This window comes from Capra hircus, chromosome 22 (genome assembly GCF_001704415.2).
Source record: "Capra hircus breed San Clemente chromosome 22, ASM170441v1, whole genome shotgun sequence".
In the NCBI taxonomy this organism is placed as follows: Eukaryota; Metazoa; Chordata; class Mammalia; order Artiodactyla; family Bovidae; genus Capra; species Capra hircus.
Window position 1 is genome coordinate 43,291,659 of NC_030829.1, and position 20,686 is coordinate 43,312,344.

Below are 20,686 nucleotides of genomic sequence, written 5' to 3' on the forward strand. Positions count from 1 at the left end.
AATAATGCTGGAAGTGAGACAGAGATCACAACAAATCTTTAGTAGCTAATGAAACCTATTCCAAGCATTAAAAAAACCCCACACATATATACCCATTTAAAAACAAACCTTTCAATGAACATATCCTTCTTAAGAGAGAACTCCAACTGTTTTATATTGTTATCTGGTACTGTTACTGGATTGTGAGCTATAAGCCATAAATTGCTGGATAAAGTGCTATGACCTTAGAAATGTACACTAACCTTCATTATCCAAGAGTTGTCAAAACCCACAGAAAAATGCCACAGAAACCCCACAGAAAACGAACCTTTTGAAAGCTTTGTCTCTTCTACTACTTTGGTTAGGTGCCCCTCGACGATCAGCTTCTCTGCCAAAGAAAATAAACGTTACTATCCAAGCCCAAACTGAGCAGCAAGCACTTCCCTGAGCAGGGTAGTGTAACACATTCCATGACCAAATTTAAAGATGATAGCATTACTCCCATGACTAGGCTTGAACAAAAACTTGAACCTGGAAGGGGGAACTAAGAGAACTTGAACTATACTAGAGGAATCAAGTTAATGCAGAAACCCGAGAGTAGGGAAACAATCTGCCTTCAGTTTTCATTAATTTTCGCCTTATTTTATTATTAAAAATCTTTTTTTCACCTTATTGTAGTAGCCTTGCATTTTTTTAAAGACTCAGAAAAAACAAAGCAACACTCTTTAAGTCAACAATATTAACTTGAAATAAAGGAATTCTAGGAAGGTATTTCATTTAGATAAAGAATACAAATCATACCAACAAAAGCTTACTTTTCCCTATTGATAAAATTTAGCAGAGATGTCTGTATGACATGTTTCAGTAAAATGAATCATTTTGGAAGAGCTAATTATTTAAATAAATTTTAAAAAATTTTTATGTGGCATTCATTCTCTGTATAGTGTGGTTTCTTTATCATTTATTTAAAGTTGGATTTTCATATTCTACCTTTCCAGTTGGGAGGATAATATATTTAATTCTGTATATCCCATTATCTGATGATGTATGTCACTTGGTCTCCTTCAGTTTACACTTTTGCAGTATTTGAAATAATTTCTCTATTCTTCTACCCTTCAACCCACTGCAAGTTGGTCTAGACCCATCACCCCACCACTGAACAGCTCTGAGGTCACTGATAATTTTCATTTCATATAGGCTCTGTGCGGCATGTGGCACTGTCTGCTCCTACCTCCTTGATAAAAAGAAAAGACAAAGTCATAAATTTAGATAATTTCAAAAGGCATTAATCTTACAAGATATATAACGTAAGATGTTTTATTCAGCCTCTGTTTTACCCCATTCCATTCCTGAAAAATCACTTCCCACAGACAACAACTTTTAACTTTTAGTCATTTCTTTTGGTATTTACATTCACATTTCTAAGTAATATATTGCTATTTCTTATCTTTTCCATTTTAGGCATTATTTACTGATAATCTCTTACAGACAAGTAAGCTCTCATATTCTAATATGCTCAATAAGAGTTACATTTTGTCCATCTGTGATCAGAATTTATGACTATTATTTGCATCTGAGTTATATACCATAATTACATTTTTCTTCTTATACAACATTTAGTGTTTCTATAACTTATAATGTCCTCTTTTGTTTTGCTATTTTTAAAAAATGTATCTCAAACATAGCCCAAGCTCTTATAGAACCCTAAAACTCTCAATATCATCAAACATACCAGGCAATCTATCATATATTCCTGTTTCTCCCTTCCCCTAGTCCTTTCACCTTCCTGCTCCAGTCTGAGCTATATCCTGTGCAGAATTCCTTGCTCCCAGATTCCAAACATTGGTTTTAATTATTTATTTTTGGTCACACTGGGTCTTTTGTTACTGTGTGCAGGCTTTCTCTAGTTGCAGAGAGTGGGGGCTACCCTCCAGTGGCGGTGCATGGGCTTCTCATCGCGGTGGCTTCTCTTGTGGAACATGGGCTCTAGGCACACAGGCTTCAGGAGTTGCAGCGCTCGGGCTCAGCAGTTGTGGCACATGGCCTGAGCTACTCCACAGCACGTGGAATCTTCTCAGACCAGGGATTGAACCCGTGTCCCCTGCGCTGACAGGCAGATTCTTTTCCATTGTGCCACCAGGAAAATCCTCCTCTTCCTATTTTGTTCTTATTTTAGTGTACCATAGCCTCTGACAATTTCTGGATAAGAGATGGATAGAAGGTAAAAGCTTTGTAACTCTGCTCCTCTGAAAATGCTACTGTTCTATGCTCACATTTGACTGATGGTCTGACAGACACAAAACTTCACAGGAAAAATTGTCATTCAGAATTAAAAAAAAAATCGTTTCACTGTCTTCTAGCTTCAAATTGGAAGGTAAGTCTACTGTCAGTCAGACCCTTGGTCCTCAGTATGCGTGGTAGAGATTTCTTCTGCTCAGCAGTGCCTGGTTTGCCTAACCTTTCTGGGCATCTGAGAATACTGTACATTGCAAGTCCCTAACTGAAGAAGGTCCATGTGATTGGTTCTAGCCAAGGCGGAAGCATTTAAAAGAGAGCAGGACTTTTCTACACTTGTTCCTTTCCCACTCTAGAAACAAAGTGCTCAGATTAATCTCCATTCCTGAGTAACAATATGGAACAGAATGTTCTCCCTTACCATGAACATGTAGCATAAATGAAAAGGAACTATTTGTGAGGTCCCTGGTGGCCCAGCGGGCTTCCTGGGTGGCTCAAATGGTAAAAAATCTGCCTGCACTGCAGAAGACTGGGTTCAGCTCCTGGGTGGGGAAGGCCCCTGGAGAAGAGAATGGCAACCCACTCCAGTATTCTTGCCTGGAGAACTCCATGGACAGAGAAGCCTGGTGGGCTATAATCCCTGGGGTCGCGAAGAGTTGGATACGACTGAACAACTAACACTTTTTACTTTCACTTTGGTGGCCTAGAGGTTAGGATTCTGGGCTGTCACTGCTGTGCCCTGGCTTCAATTCCTGGTTGGGGAACTAAGATCCCACAAGCCTATGACACAGCAAAAAAAAAAAAAAAAGTAAATGGTTGAATTAAATTGTTATGATTTCAGGGTTTGTTTATCACTACATTATTATTTAATTTATTATGATTAATAATACAGTATGAGATCCTTTGTTTCTCCCTGGAAATTTTCAGAATCTTTTCTTTATCCCTGGTGTTCTTAAATTTCATGTACCTCAGTATATGGTCTTTTCTAAAAAAAAAAAAAAAAACTGGGATTAAATTCACATAGTGTATTAATTTTAAAGTGAACAATAAAGTGGCATTTAGTATATTCACTATAATATGGAGCCACCAGCTTCATCTAGTTCCAAAATACTTTTATCACTCAAAAGAAAACTGCATACTCATTAAGAATTTTCTTTCCATCCTCTAAAATCTCCAACCTCAAAATCTCTAACTCTACTGTCTGTTTTATGTTTCTAAAGTAAGCTTCTACTCTCATTCTCTCTGTTCTTGTGTTTTATGTCTTTTATCTTTTACTGTGAATGGACCCATTCATCATACTTTATCAAAAGTTTACTGCCTCCTTTTAAAAACTCTTTTCATTTGGCTTCTAGGATACGACTCACTCCTACTTCTTGTATGTGCTTGCTCATTCCTTTTTTCTCAGGCTTTCATTGACTTTTTTCTTCTGATTATGATCTAAATATGTATGAACAAGTCAAAAAGCAAAAAAGAATTTCATTAAAAAATGCGCAGAATATTTGAACAGAGATTTTTCCAAAGAAGATATACAGATGGCCTATAGGTACATGGGGTCTTCCCTCATAGCTCATTTGGTAAAGAATCTGCCTGGAATGCAGGAGACCCAGGTTCAATTCCTGGGTTAGGAAGATCCCGGGAGAAGGAAATGGCAACCCACTCCAATACTCTTGCCTGGAGAATCCCATGGACAGAGGAGCCTGGCCAGCTATAGTCCATGGGGTCACAAGAGTTGGACACAACTTAGCGAAAGGCAATGCAATAGGCACACAGAAAGATGCTCAATATCACTAATCATCAGGGAAATGCAAACCAAACCCATACAATAATATCATTTCACATGTGTTAAAATGGCTATCAGCAAAAAGACAAGAAAAAATAAGAATGTGGAAAAAAGGGAACCCTTGCACATTGTTGGTGGAAATGTACACTGATGTAGCCACTATGAAAAACAGTATGGAGATTCTTCAAAATATTCAAAATAGAACTACTATATGATCTAGCAGTTCCACTTCTAGGTATTTACTTGAAGAAAACAAAAACACTAACTGGAAGAACAATAATGCACACCCTCATTCACTGTAGCATTGTTTGCAACAGTCAAGATAAGGCACCAGCAGATGAATGGACATGTATATATATAATGGAGTATCATTCAGCCATAAAAGAGAATGAAATCTTGCCATTTGTGACAACACGGATGGATCGTTAAGAGCACAGTGCTAAGTGCTAATACCAAGTGCTAAGTGCACACTAAGTGCTAACACAGTGCCCAGAAAAGTCACACAGGGAAAGACAAATACCATATGATCTCTCTCATATGTAGAATTTAAAACAAACAAACATACAAGCTCATAGATACAGAGAACAGACTGGTGGTTGCCAGAGGTGGGGAGTGGGAGGTGGGAGAAGTGAATGAAGGGAACAAAGGGGTAAAAAGGGGGTAGGCAAACTGTAGACTTCAAAAGTCATGTGTGAAAAAACTAATAGGTATGATCTCATATAAGTTAAAATTTTCTACATGATCAAACTCACCAAAAACAAAACTAAAGAGGAAGTGCAAACACGGGAAAATATTTGAAAAACAAATAACAGATATAGGTTACTAATCACTTCATTCATTCATCGAACCATTAACTAGGGGGTGCCTATTATGTGCCAGGCACTGTCCCAGGTGTTGGAAACATTAGAATAAACAAATGACAAAATCCCTGCCCTCCTGGTTCTTATTCTAATGGTGCTCGGAGGGCAGGCAATAAAGAGATAAACAACAGTATGTCAGAAGGCAGTCAGAGCAAAAAACAAAGCAAGGAATGAGGAAAGGGCCTGTGAAGAAGGCAAACAAAGATATGACACCTTCCAAAAACTAATAACACAAAGTCAAATAACACAGGGAACACAGAACTCACAAGCCAAGAAATGGAAATGTCTAGTAAACCTGAGAAATCCATGGTCTACCCACTAACACGATACCAGGGCATAATTTGCCCATCAGGCTGGCAATATACTGAATTTCAGTACTGACTGAGAGGGGGTGGATAAATGAGTAGCTTCCTGTCCTTTCAGGGGAAGTGTAAATCAGTATGAATATTTTGTTTAGAGGGCAATTTGGCAGGAACTATCCCAATGCTGAAAGTGTAGGCCCTTTGACGCCACAACCTCTCTTCTACACATCACACTAGAAAGAGAGAGGCTGGTATAAAGATTTCCAATGCAGCACTGTCTGCACTGGGGGAAAGCAGAGTACAAATTTTTATACTTCTATCAAGCAAGAAAAAAGAAATTCGCCTCTGAGATCTCAAAAAAAATTTTAATAGCATTAACTACCTGCCACACTTGAATCCCATCACTTCATGGGAAATAGATGGGGAAACAGTGGAAACAGTGTCAGACTTTATTTTTTTCGGCTCCAAAATCACTACAGATGGTGATTGCAGCCATGAAATTAAAAGACGCTGACTTCTTGGAAGGAAAGTTATGACCAATCTAGATAGCATATTCAAAAGCAGAAACAACTTTGCCAACAAAGGTCTGTCTAGTCAAGGCTATGGTTTTTCCAGTGGTCATGTATGGATGTGAGAGTTGGACTGTGAAGAAAGCTGAGTGCTGAAGAATTAATGCTTTTGAACTGTGGTGTTGGAGAAGACTCTTGAGAGTCCCTTGGACTGCAAGGAGATCCAACCAGTCCATTCTAAAGGAGATCAGTCCTGGGTCTTCTTTGGAAGGAATGATGCTAAAGCTGAAACTCCAAAATTTTGGCCACCTCATGCGAAGAGTTGACTCACTGGAAAAGACTCTGATGCTGGGAGGGATTGGGGGCAAGAGGAGAAGGGGACGACCTAGGATGAGATGCCTGGATGGCATCACCGACTCGATGGACAAGAGTTTGGGTGAACTCTGGGAGTTGGTGATGGACAGGGAGGCCTGGCATGCTGCAATTCAAGGGGTTGCAAAGAGCCAGACAAGACTGAGCGACTGAACTGAACTGACACTTGAATAATTTCTACATATTGATGCCTAGTCTCATTCTCGCTCTCTTACATTCCAAAACCCTGATGCCTAACTACTTCTCAAACATCTTCACCCAGAAATCTCACAGGAGCTTATCTCATCCCATAAAACTGAATTTGTCTTCTCTTCCTTTCTTTGGGATGAATCTGGTATCTCTCCTCTCCCATTCCATAGCTCTTCATTAGTGTCTCTATTAAGCATCTTTACCACCATATGATAAACTCTTTGAAGAATATACTCATTACTTCAAATACTATACATCAGAAAGTGCCAGGTACTTTTCGTGGATTACCAAGATAAATCGTTCAGGTCTAGTGAGAGCAGCAAGGTATCTTACTATTAATAATAATTAATAATAATAAATAATTTAATATATTTAAATTTAATATTAAATTGTTTAAATATTTAATAATAATTTAATAAACTAATGAATTTATTATTCTTAAATTTCTCAACACAACTGTGTCACATAATACAGGTTCTACAAATGCTTGTTATATGAATATAGCAAATAATGAAACAGAATAAACAAAGGTTCTAAAAGCCACTTCTATCTTTCTCTAGGATGTTGAAGACTGAAGTACCACCTTCTTCAAAAAATTATAAACACACATTCAGTTCAGTTCAGTCGCTCAGTCATGTCCAACTCTTTGCGACCCCATGAATCACAGCACACCAGGCCTCCCTGTCCATCACCAACTCCTGAAGTTCACTCAGACTCAAGTCCATTGAGTCAGTGATGCCATCCAGCCATCTCATCCTAGGTCGTCCCCTTCTCCTCTTGCCCCCAATCCCTCCCAGCATCAGAATCTTTTCCAATGAGTCAACTCTTCGCACGAGGTGGCCAAAGTACTGGAGTTTCAGCTTTAGCATCATTCCTTCCAAAGAACACCCAGGACTGATCTCCTTTAGGATGGACTCGTTGGATCTCCTTGCAGTCCAAGGGACTCTCAAGAGTCTTCTCCAACACCACAGTTCAAAAGCATCAATTCTTCAGCGCTCAGCCTTCTTCACAGTGCTCAAAACTCTATCATCCTTAAAACAAAATCTTAAATCCCTACCATGATCTACAAGGTCTGTAAGCCAACTACGGCCCTACAGGGCCAAATTCAGCTTGTTGCCTGCTTGGTAAATCAAGTTTTATAGGAACACGGTCAGGTTCCTTCATTTACATATTGTCCATGGCTGGTTTCCACCACAGTGGCAGAGTTGGTACTTATAAAAGAGACCCTTTAATATGCAAAGCCTAAAACACTTACTCTCTGTCCTTTTGTTTATTTCTTAAAGGCAGTTTTATTGTTTTAATACTCCTTTAGACTTGCCTTGGGTTTTCATGTGGTTTTTCTTCATCTCACACACTCTTTCCCCAGACACATGTACAACTCACTCAGCTTAATCCCAAATCTGTTCAAATTCCACATGCTGCCCTGATAGGTACAAGAGTTTCAGAAAAACATCTACTTCTGCTTTATTGACTATGCTAAAGTCTCTGAGTGTGTGAATCACAGCAAATTGTGGAAAATTCTTAAAGAGATGGGAATACCAGACCACCTCACCTGACTCCTGAGAAATCAGTATGTAGGTCAAGAAGCAACAGTTAGAACTGGACATGGAACAACAGACTGGTTCCAAATCGGGAAAGGAGTACGTCTACAAGGCTGTATATTGTCACCCTGCTTATTTAACTTATATGCAGGGTACATCATGAGAAACGCTGGGCTGGATGAAGCACAAGCTGGAATCAAGATTGCGGGGAGAAATATCAATAACTCAGATATGCAGATGATACCACCCTTACAGCAGAAAGTGAAGAACTAAAGAGCCTCTTGATGAAAGTGAAAGAGAAGAGTGAAAAAGTTGGCTTAAAACTCAACATTCAGAAAACTATGATCATGACATCCGGTCCCATTACTTCATGGCAAATAGATGGGGAAACAATGGAAACAGTAACATATTTTATTTTGGGGGGATCCAAAATTACTGCAGATGGTGATTGCAGCCATGAAATTAAAAGATGGTTGCTCTTTAGAAGAAAAGCTATGACCAACCTAGACAGCATATTAAAAAGCAGAGACATTACTTTGCCAACAAAGGTCCATCTAGCCAAAGCTATGGTTTTTCCAATAGTCATGAATGGATGTAAGAGTTGGACTATAAAGAAAGCTGAGCACCAAAGAATGATGCTTTTGAACTGTGGTGTTGGAGAAGACTTTTGAGAGTCCCTTGGACTGCAAGGAGATCCAACCAGCCCATCCTAAAGGAAATCAGTACTGAATATTCATTGGAAGGGCTGATGCTGAAGTGCCAATACTTAGACCACGTGACGTGAAGAACTGACTCATTTGAAAAGATCCTGATGCTGGGAAAGACTGAAGGTGGGAGGAGAAGGCGATGACAGAGGATGAGATGGTTGGATGGCATCACCAACTCAATGGACATTAAATTTGAGTAAGCTCTGGGACTTAAGCGATGGACAGGGAAGCCTGGTGTGCTACAGTCCATGGGGGTCACAAAGAATCGGACACAACTGAGTGACTGAACTGAACTGAACTGCCCTGATAGCTTAGTTGGTAAACAATCTGTCTGCAATGCAGGAGACCCTCGTTTGATTCCTGGGTCAGAAAGATCTCCTGAAGAGGGGACAGGCTACCCACTCCAGTATTCTTTGGCTTCCCTTGTAGCTCAGCTGGTAAAGAATCCGCCCATAATGCGGAAGACCTGGGTTCAATTCTTGGGTTGGGAAGATTCCCTGGAGAAGAGAAAGGCTATCCACTCCAGTATTCTGGCCTGGAGAATTCCATGGACTGTATAGTCTATGGGATTGCAAAGAGTTGGACACAACTGAGTGACTTTCACTGCCTTATAATCTTCCATTTTTCTCAATGGGCTTATCACTACTTGACATATTATTAGTCTATTAATTTTTTTCTCAAGAGAATGTAAATTCCATCAAGGCAAAGCTAGCTGTGTCTTGTTCATTTCTATACACCACAAAGCTAAAATAATGCCAGGTAAACACATAGTAAGAGGCTTAATAATACTTGCTGGATGAATAAATTAGGTGTTTATTTTTAAAGAGATCAAACTTGGAAAAATTATTTGAATACTTTCCTCATTCTAAAAAACTAAGGATTAAATACATTAAAAAAGTTTTGAACAGTATCAATATTAAGTGCTAAATAATAATTACCTCTGCTATTATCACTATTGAAATTATTTAAGATTATATGATCAAATCCAGTGAACCATTAGTACCCTGCAATTAAAATATTAAGGAAAAGATTATTGTTTTCAAAAAGGTTTCTGACTACTAGTTTTCAAACTTGGAGTGGAGACCTCAACTCTTTAGGATTACTGGAAGTCAGAGACTCCTCAGAGGCAAAACAGAACTTCCTTGTAATGATAACTGCAGGTCTTGAAATAACTACTTCCCTTGGCACAACTGAAAGATAAAGAAGATCTTTTTTAAAAGTAAACTCCCTCTTTTTGAGTGTTACTTTAGAGAGGTAATTATTCATTTTTCCCCTATTTTAAACCATATTTAGTATAAAACATAGCATCCAGGAAGGTGCATAAAACACAATGGACAGGCTAATAAAGTCTTTTCTTTTAAAGAGAAAACATCTGTATTACTACAGCCCAAATTAAGAAACAGAACCTAATCCCCACCCCCAAAGCCTTCCACATTTGCTTTTCCAATCCCATAAAGGTAAGCACCATCCCAACTTTTATGGTACCTAATTTCTCACATTTCTTTAGAGTCATACTACTCAAATATGTGTGACTAAATAATATAATTTTAGTGCTTTTGAACTTTGTTCATCCTATATTCCTCAGCGTTTTTTTTTTTTTTAACCTATTTGAATACTGAAAATCTTCAGGGTTTTTCCCCAGTTCTGAACTACTGAGAATAATGCTGCTGTGAACATTCTTGCATCTGTACCTGATCCATATACATATGCCTTTCTGCAGAGAACCTACCAAGGAGTAGAACTGATGGTTTTAATAAGTTTGACAACATTTGAGAACCAGCACCAAAGCACTTTGTATAGTCAGAAAACATGACAGAATTGTCAAAAACCATTGAATACTGTCAAAGACGGAATAGAACAGAACCAAATTTATTTCTTGGCTGATAAAAAATATATGACATAGTATCTCTATTACTATGTGGCACAGAATGAAAATGAGAAACAATGCAAACAAAAGGAGCTTAACAGGAGCAAAGTTGTGCCTTGTTCTTCAAGAACCATTTTCCTCACATGACAGCTACAACCAACTGAAAGCAGAAGATAAACTCAAACAGCACTGACAATCAGATATGGGTGTCAGTTCCCTAGGGACCTTAAACAGAAAAGTAGAAGAATAAATGCCAACTTGGAGAATATTTCTAAATCTCAAAGTTAGGTTTCATTATTAAAAAAAATAATGTTATGACTAGGGCATCAAAATAATGTGCTTGGACCAAATCTTTTAAATGGCATGTATACTGGTAATTTAAAAGTTAGACCACTGCTAGATTGTCAGAAACCTATTACGTTAACAGGAACAATAAAGCTACATCAATTAGCTTTCCCTATCTTGAAAATGGGAATAAAAAGAAGCTTTCAACATGAAAGCTCCCACTGACAATGATCTTCCAAACCCTGCCTCATGCTTCCTAGAAAGTTTTCTACCTTCTAGGTAATATGTATTTCTGCATATCAGGCATTACTTAGAGCACTTAGTAAATATGGTCTCATTTCTCATAATCCTACGAAATAGGTACTACCATCCCATTTCATAAAAGAGGAAACTGAGGTTTGAAAAGATCATACCACCCAGTCATACTGCCAATGAGGGATCAAATCAGAATTCACATAAATGTTCCTTTGATCCAACTCTAAACATCACAAATAAAAATGAGCTAAAGTTACCTAGAAGGTCATTAAAGGGAAATACAGCTTAGGAACTGAGATTAGAATTAACATCAAGATATAACCAGGGACTTCTCTGGTGGTCCAATGGTTAAGAATCCACCTTGCAATACACGGGACTCGTGTTTGATCCCTGGTCGGGGAATTAAGATCCCACATGGAGCAACTAAAACCCATGTGCTCCAGAGACCACATGGAACAACTACTGAGCTTGCCCGCCACAACTAAGACCCAAGGCAGCCAAATAAATAAGTATTATTTTAAAAGACAGAAAGTAAAAATTAACAAAAAGCATTCAACATCAAGCTGACAATTTATTTCCCTTCAGAGAATAGCAGCTCACGTAGTAGAAAGAAAGCTTTATTATTACTGCAAAGACTGATTCTGAGAGGTTGCAAATTTTAATAATACAGACTTTCACAAGGTTATTACTTTCTGCAGCAAAATAAAATTACTATTGTAGAAGATAGTCTGCCTTTCTATAAAAACAGTTCCAAAAGCTATTTGTCTTAAAACCTAAGAATAAAGAAAAAAAGAGGAAACAAGATTGGAATTCAAGGATAGATTTAAAATTAAATGAACCCATTTCAAGAATACAGAAACAGATTTTTTTTTTTAAAGGAACAGTCTATGTATCAAAACGTTACTGGAATGAATTTAAGACTATCTTCTGTGCAGTTATATTGAGAGAAAATCTGGCAGAAATATTGGAAAGCTAGCTGACTGGGGAAATGGTTGGTACAAGTAAACAACAAATAAAAACCTTCCAATATATCTTAAGTTGAACAACTACTCTGAGAACAAAGAAATAAAAAATGAGCTAGTTTAAACTCAAGACTTTCCTATAATGGGAACATTAACTAATAAGAGCAGGGAACCACACCAAGCGTTTTCTATTCTTTGTCATAAATAAACTGCTTTGGCTTAGAGAAACAACAGTTTAAAAGATGAAATTTTAAAACTGTTTCAAGTACAATATGCAATCAGAATAAGCCTGAAATTGTTTAGAGAGGCTGATATCATAGAGTGATGAAAAGTAAACAATCACATGAGCATCAGAGATTCAAAGCATTACTCCAAATAAGGCAATTTCTGAGTCAAAGCAAAGTCCTAAGAGAAAGGAGGATGGAAGGAGAAAATCATACACAGATTGTGACTGCAATGTCAAAATGGGATGGGAGGCAAGGAGGGAAAAAAAAAAAAAAACTTTTAAAATTAGGAAATAAACAAGTAGAAATAAACTATGAAATATTAAGAGAATAAGACTTTTGCCTAATAATAGTAAAAACTATTGGGACTTCCCTTTCAGTATAGTGGTAAGACCATGCTTCCAACGTAGGGGTCACAGGTTTGATCCCTGGTTGAGGAACTAAGACCTCACATGCCAAGAGGCACAGCGAAAAAATAAATTAAAAAAAAGAAAGAAAAAAGAAAAACAACTAAGTCATATAGAAAGTATTCTGTAAAAATACAAAGACATGAGGCTTATGTCATGGGACTTCTAACTCCATCAAAACGGACATGTCTTTGTGGGGAAGGGACAGTTTGTCTCCATAAAGCAGATCTCAGCAAAGTTTCTCCGGCATCCAGCTGCTGTGACAAAGAGTAGTAAGAGAAATTAAACAGGCGGGCAGCAGTCCAGAAAAGGCTGTTTTTCACTTCATGCCCACCAACTGGTGGCAGGTCTCTACATCCTTAGCTTACCTTTCACCTTTCATCCTTTCACTAAGCACACAAGTTAATCAAGCAGCAGAATTCACAGGATGTGTATTACACAGAGTGAGAAAGAACACAATTTTTAACCCAGAAAGCATGTTTGGCAAGCACACAAAGGTCTCAATGTATTCATACAAGTTTATATGGTAAACCTCGAGTGACTAAAATTTGCAGGGAACATGGAATGTGGAGTTCTGCTTAAAGCAAACTTCATGCCTGAATCTCTGAAGAAGAGACTTTGCTAGAACTTTAATAGCAAGTTTTACTAACGTTACTTATCCTAGATTTTGTATGATGTATTTTTATACTGAAATTTTACTTCACAGTTCTGTAATTATGCAAAAGGTTATATTTAAATCTGTTCAAAATCCGATCTCTGTGCTGGAGATTAAAAGCTTTTCTCTTACAAGAGAATTAAAAGGAGCACAGTCTGTTTTTACCATAAAAGGAAAACAAATTGAAGTGTATTTTGACTCATTTAATTTCTTCAAAATTACCTTATAAACAGAGAGAACCAACAATCAAGTTGTTCTCTTATGGAGTCATACACATAAACTGAAAAAAACTTGTCAATATGTTTAAAATAGGCAAGATAACCCCTATGAAAGTAAACTATTTGCTTTCTAATTTTTAAAACATCAAGTGAATTTACAGGATACAAGCACAGTAAATAATGAAAGCCAGGTTCTTAATATTCACTTTTTAAAAGACTGGAAACAAGAATATAAAGTATTACTTCTCACAGAATAAATGCTTCTTGTTCAAGACTATAAATCAGTTCAAGATGCCTATTAAAGAAAATAATGGCAAAAAAGGTTATGTGTGCTTGTAAAAAAAAATCATACAAAATTGTTTCACAAGTTCACTTCAGTAAGATTTTTGCTGAATTTGCTTTGCTTGCCATAATACTTATTATGGCACAATAATTTCTACATCTTGTCATCAAACAATAAAAATGTCAAAACATAATAGAAATGAGAACAAATCAAACCAGAGGTGACCCTTACTATGCCAGCTCCAGCTATCCAAATTTAAGGAGCCAAACAGATTTGGAAAATCTGAGGTACAACAGGCATCCTCATTAATCAAATTCTTGCTACTTGCCATGGAAGCTCAAAAACCAAATGGATTCAGATAACAAGCTATACCCCTAACTAGCTGAACTCACAACCCACACTTCTTACACTTAAGAACTCAGTGGATTCAAATGTCTAGGAATGCTTGTATTTTATTTTTTCTGTTCTTTGGTTCATTCTTTTCCACAAAAACAGGATTTTATATTTTCATTTTCCCCTCTATGTACCTACCACATTCAGCACTTTCCCATGCCATTACTTACTCTTTGTAAACATAACCTTATTGGCTGATATCCCCACGGAAGGGATAGCTGCAATCCAGAATTTATATAACTTCTGTTTAATCTCTGAATGTTTATCTCTGTAACTATGACTCAATAAAAAATATCCAAACATCTTTTTCTTTATTTAAAAAGAACAATGCTCTGTGTTAAAATTAAAGCTACACATTTTACACATTTTATAAAAATACTTTAAATTGTTTTGCCAACTGTAGCTTAGTAAACATTATTTTGATAATTCTCTGCTCTTATTTCTTTAGGTTCAAATATGAATCCCAAAAGTTGAAAATAAAAATATTTTTAAATGGTCACATGTAACAAAATTAAGTATAAAATCTTCCTAAAGATTTATATTTTAGATCATATATTCTACTTTTAGTTGGTTTCAGTGGGTACCAATTATTTTGCCCAAATCCTTGTATCAACTGCCTATAAAAGTGAGATTTAGTAATCAGAAGGTAACAAAAAGATGCACTAATCTTTGCTTCATCAAAAAACTGTTAAAGAACAAAGAAATATACCACATTTATTACAAAACCTGGCTCAAAGTAGTATTAAGCTTACATTCAATATTATAATCTCTAAAATGGACAAACACAGTTCTTCTAAAACAATTCAATGAAATTTCAGGTTTCCTTAAAGCAACTCTAAGGAGTGTAATATTTGATTTGTTGAATTTGTGCCTGCTATAATTACCAGGTGTGACTCTTACAATCCATGAATGCTCTTCAGATTGGCTATGTGGGAACAGAGGGTGGGAGAGTAACCATACATGCATGCACACCCATCAACTGAATTCAGAAATATTTGGAAAACCACTCCTTTCAAAGAGAGAGAGCAAACAGAAAGAAAAAAAAGAGTCTGACAAAGTGTATGTCTGATAGGAAAGTATAAATTTCATCAATAAATTTTTACTACACATAGTGACCTTTAATTGTTACTAAGAAACTAAGAAAATAAGACAACTTTGTGATTGTTACAGATTTAAGCAGTCACATGATTTTCAAGTAAGAGGGATTTCACAATTGTTTTATTCAGAATTCAGCAGAGGTATAGATCACCTCAAAAGCCAACCAATCTATCTTTAAAATATTATTAAAATTAGCCTTGTACAACTTCTCCAGGGTAGGCAGTAGGTGTCACACTGAAGGACAATCTATTACTACTTCTTCTCTTAGAAAGCTCTTGCTATCCTAATGCCCAAACGAAAGCACTATTTTTGTGACATCATTTAATCGTTTAAGAAATTTGTCTAAGAACTCAAAATCCGAAACTGTGATAGAAGTAGAACTTCAGTAAAACAGGTGAACGTTATTATTGTCTCTTAAGTAGCCAGACATTTAGTTCCTCGACATTCTGTTTTATTCGTTACTCAATAATAATTTTTAATTAAAAAGCTTGAAACTTCATCTTTTTGTGTGTGTGTGTGAAGAACATGAAATGCTCACCTCCATCTGTGAAAGCAAATGTAAGAGAAACTTTTCTCACAAGAGGGAAACAGAAACAGTATGTAAAGAATCACTGCTGTCTGAAGACAGCCTTTGTGCACTTCTACCATAACAAACACATGGAGATCTTAATTTTTCCTCTCACTTTTCAATTTAGACCCTGACTTAATTAAAATCAATGTGAAAAATACTCTGTACTCACTTTGGCATTCTATGAACTGATGAATAAAAGTGCAGTCCCCGCCACTCTTTGAAAGCAAGTGCTCTAATAAAGAAAGAAACACCTTTAAGGATATAGTCTTTGTTGCTGTTTTTGAAAACCAACAGCAAAGGTAGGAAAATCAAAACGTTTGTACTAACATGGGTAACTGAATAAGGTTAATCAAGGTTTACTATATCTAATAGCAGACATATTTTGGAGTTAAATGAGTGAAAACTGTAATTATGTAATCTTAATTTGTACCCCAAACAGTTAGCTTTTAAAGGTGCAGTTTCTATCCAAATAGCTCAGGAACACCATTGTCATATATTGCTTTAAAAAGCTTCTCCCACTTTTAACATGCATCTTTTTTCCATGTGAGCTTAATAAATACCATTAATTTAAAAATTTTATATTTCTTATTGAATTGGTTTTCAGATGACTGTTTCCTAACAGTCCCTATTCAAAGTTATCCATCTTAGTTAAGAGGCAAAAAAGTAAATATTTTAAGAATACCATAAAATAATGCCTTAAAATTGTAAAGAAAATGATACAATATTTTAATTTTTACACTTTCGTTTCACAAGTAGTCTTTCCTCCAGTCACTTAATTTATACTTCATATACTATCAAATCACTACATTGTTTACCTCTGCCTAAATGATTAAAAACAATGCCTGTACATTTTAAAATAAGGATCCTGGTAAATTATTTTGCTCAGATTAAACACATTTTTCTTCTAAATATGTAAAGAGAATCAAAACCAAACATAGTCTAATAAAAGTTTCAGCCCTTTTCCTACAGTAAATTTTTAATTACTTTGATTCAAAGAGCTGACTTCTGAATCTGGATAACATCCTTCAAGTACATGTTTATATCTTTCACAACTACCAAACAGACATTGGAAGTTCAAGAGTTAAAAATACATTCCAACATGATGACTATCTTGAAGGTGTAAAAGCACAAAAATCTGTCAAAAACAACGAGTCAGACTGATGGTAAAAGCTTCTTTTCTCTTCTCCAGCTGGCCTCACCTCATCATCTCAACTTTGCTTCAAAGGCATCTCCTACTCTGATCACTGGATAACCTCTTCTGACATCTATACTGACAGCTTTCTTATTTATCATCATTCATCATTAAATCTCTCATTATCCTTTATCTAGCTACATGGTATGCAAACGTATATTTTTCTATTTGTTGTTCAGTCACCAAGTCAGACCCGCTCTTTCATATATATATATTTATTTATATATATACATACACACAGTTATATATAGTTTATATAATTGTATAGCTGCATAGTTAAATTATTAATATAGAGATACAATATAGCCTCAAGAAGAAAAAATAAGCCTAACTGCAACAGAAATTAAAAATTAAAAAAAATCTAAAGTGAAATTTAAAAAGTACTTCCTATGTAAGCTATGACAACATTTTCAAAATCCAAACTATACAATATCATTGTTAAATATGAAAACTCAGTAAAACTAAATTTTAGCCTAACTAAAGGACTGTATAAAATATATTTGAAACCGAGTTTCAAACTAGCATCACAAGACTTCAGATGAAATTTATTAATGCAGGACAATCCACCATCACACACCAAGCCAAAAATCAAACTTTTTACCTACTCTGATCTCTTACTATATGATTCTACATTAAAATATCTACTATACTAGTTTAGATAAAATGCAAGATTAATATAAAAGATAAATATACATGCGACTTTCACAAAGGTTATTGCCTAAGACACATGAGAGAAAAGTCTTTCAGGTAGTGCATGTAAATGATTTGGATCACGACACTTTTAGTATTTCATTCCTTGAAATCAAGCCCTAGGGAATTCACTTTGCCAAGACTATACAAGATGTCACTGATCATCTAAACCAGGAGTCACGAATCAGATACTGAAGTGTGGGGGCAGGAGGAGTGGTGATGGTGTCCTGTGATACTAAAGAGGGTTGTAGGAAAGCAAAGAAAAGTAGCCACAGAAACATAATAAGAATCATGAGACAAAATGTGTTTTATTTATACATGGGTTACCTACGTATTTCAATTTTTTAGACCTGTGTTGTCCAGTACAGTAGCCATTAGCCACATGTGACCACTGAGCCCTTAAAAAAAGTTGCTAGTTTGAATTGAGATGTGTTGTCAGTGTAAATTAAGTATCTATAGGAAATGGCAACCCACTCCAGTGCTCTTGCCTGGTGAATCCCAGGGACGGGGGAGCCTGGTGGGCTGCCGTCTATGGGGTCGCACAGAGTTGGACACGACTAAAGCGACTTAGCAGCAGCAGCAGCAGGCCTCAAAAACTTACTAAGGAATAAAGAACATCTGTAATAGTTTAATATTGACTACATACTGAAATAAAATTCTAAATATAGTGGGCTAAGGTAAACATATTATTAAATATATTATTAAAAATTTAGCTATTCCTTATTGTATTTTTAATGTGACTACCAGAAAATTTTAAATCATGTATGTGGCACTCAGAATAGTTCTATTAAACAGCACTTTTCTAAATACCATCTAAGATATATTCAAAACATGCTTACTAGGTAACATTTTAAAAATTATAGTACAAAGTTGTGCTTATACAGCTACTTTACTGGAGAAGTATTATTAATCTTAACTTCTCCAGACATTTTTGAAATATTCTCTTACAACTGAAGTTGGTTCTCCCTCTACTGCTTAAAGAGTAATTTTGGTCACAATTATATCTAATAGCATATTATAACTACAGACTTTGACAATATTTGAATACTTGATAATCAGTCTCTTACTATATCATAAATGATTCAGAATAGACTCATCTTATCCATAATCTACTCTGTAACTAAATATGAAGCTTCTGTGCTTATCCAGATATTTACTACTCAGGGCTTCCCTGGTGGTGCAGAGGTTAAAGCGTCTGCCTGCAATGTGGGACAGCTGGGTTTGATCCCTGGGTCGGCAAGATCCCCTGGGGAAGGAAATGGCAACCCACTCCAGTATTCTTGCCTGGAGAATCCCACGGACAGAGGAGCTTGGTGGGCTACAGTCAACAGGTTGCAAAGAGTCAGACACGACTGAGCGACTTCACTTTCACTTTTCTTTAAAGATATTCTATTAGTCACTCACACACTATTCAATTTAGCACTAACATCTGCAAGGGAAAAATAATCATAGCCAGGAGTACCCTAAGGTATCCAAAATATTAATATTTTATTCAGTTTTAAATCAAGGAGTTGTCTACAGCTTTTCTCATTTAAATAAACTAGAATTGGCAAAAAATTGTAAGCCATAATTTTACAACTCTAAATAGCATAATGATGGTTCAGTGTACATAAAAAGATTATTAACTAAAGAAATAGAATGTTCCCAGCTTGAATTAACACTAGCTTTATCAACAAATACATGTTCTAGTCAAAAGGGTGATGGATTTGAATGAGAAGTGTATATGCCAGAAAGAGAAAAAAGAGCAAAATAACAACAACAGAAAATATAAATTCATTTAAGAATGAGAAGCTTTTAGAAGATGAAGATAAAGTCTTTTTACACATGTTTACTAAATATACTTTAATAATAATGGTGCAATGAACATAAACTACACCTTTAAAAAGTCTCAAATTGAAACTCAAACTGAAATTTTATAGTGTCAATGTTATTTCACAAAGCATATATAAAATAGTCACATAATAATGATTGATGAAACTTTTTTTTAATTTAGAGTTTCAAGATTTATTATACATGGAATATTAGCTCTTGATCTTGCACCTCACATATACATGGTTACCCGAGCCTATTATTCCACTTCCTGATTAAAAACAAACCAACCAAACCAAAACAAACCAAAAAAGCACCTCCTAACTTTATCAGAGTTTAGATGCCGCCCAAGAATTATAAAGATATCCCGATACATGGAAAAACTATTCAGTATGAAGTTTCGGGTACTGACCCTGGCATCTTCTATATATAAAAAATGAGTTGAGAGGCACATATATTTGTAAACACAGAAAATAATTTTATGCATTTTGTACTCTAAGCATCTAATGCAGAATCTGGCATATAGCTGGTGCTCAGTTAATGTTGGATGAATGGGGAGGGAGGACAAATCTTCATGACTGCAGGAATATAGAAACCATTGAGTAGAAAACTCATGCTGCAGTAGGAAAACCAACAGTGGTTATACATTTGTGGCAAGAGACAACCCAAGCTATCCAGAAAGAAGGATCAGATATCAAGAACAAAAAAATAATTTTTCAGATGGCATACATGACTGACTCCCTTTTCTCTGATTGATGAAACAGACAGATAAAGAGGGCAGTTTCGATGACACATCCAAAGACTCACTGGACATTTTTTCTTCTTTCTATTTCTGTTTCTTTTTTGGACTTTTAAGTAAACTCTTGGCCAGGAAGGGGGTAGGGCACAAATATTAAAAAACAGGGGCCAATTATCCCCAGAAAGCAGTACTTGATGGAAGAAAATGGTGGTATCGTCTTTGAAAATATAGTAGAGGGCAGGGGAAGCTATACTAGGTTATATAAACCAACACTGAAGTTGAACATTATTAAAATCTGAATTTCCATATAACAAGGGACATCTAATCATAGCTCACATAATTAAGAAATAGAAAATAAAAGGAAGCTTGACTTTTAAAAGATGGGATTTAACAGTCTATGAACAGCATGCTTTTCACGCCAAACACTTAAAATCTAAAATCCCTGACTTCTCTATCCTGCTTAAATCGTAAAAGGATATCATAAAAGAAAAATATTTAAGTTTTTTACACTACCTTTTTCTGTGCTCCCATTTATTTTAGGTAAGAAGTCATCAACTTGTATCC

General features: G+C 36.0%; 1 protein-coding gene across 22 annotated transcripts in view; it reads right to left on the minus strand.

Moving 5' to 3' along the window:
• SLMAP (sarcolemma associated protein) overlaps positions 1–20,686 on the minus strand; it is a 160,504-nt gene that overhangs the window by 30,602 nt on the left and 109,216 nt on the right. For 7 of the 22 annotated variants that reach the window (XM_005695802.3, XM_005695804.3, XM_005695807.3 and 4 more), the window contains 3 exons: positions 20,636–20,686; positions 15,862–15,924; positions 308–367 (listed from right to left, as the gene is read on the minus strand). In XM_005695802.3, coding sequence (XP_005695859.1) covers positions 308–367; positions 15,862–15,924; positions 20,636–20,686 — 174 coding nt within the window. Of the gene's footprint in view, positions 1–242; positions 368–15,861; positions 15,925–20,635 lie in introns of those variants that run through there. The other 15 variants (XM_013973602.2, XM_005695811.3, XM_005695806.3 and 12 more) reach the window with 5 other exon arrangements.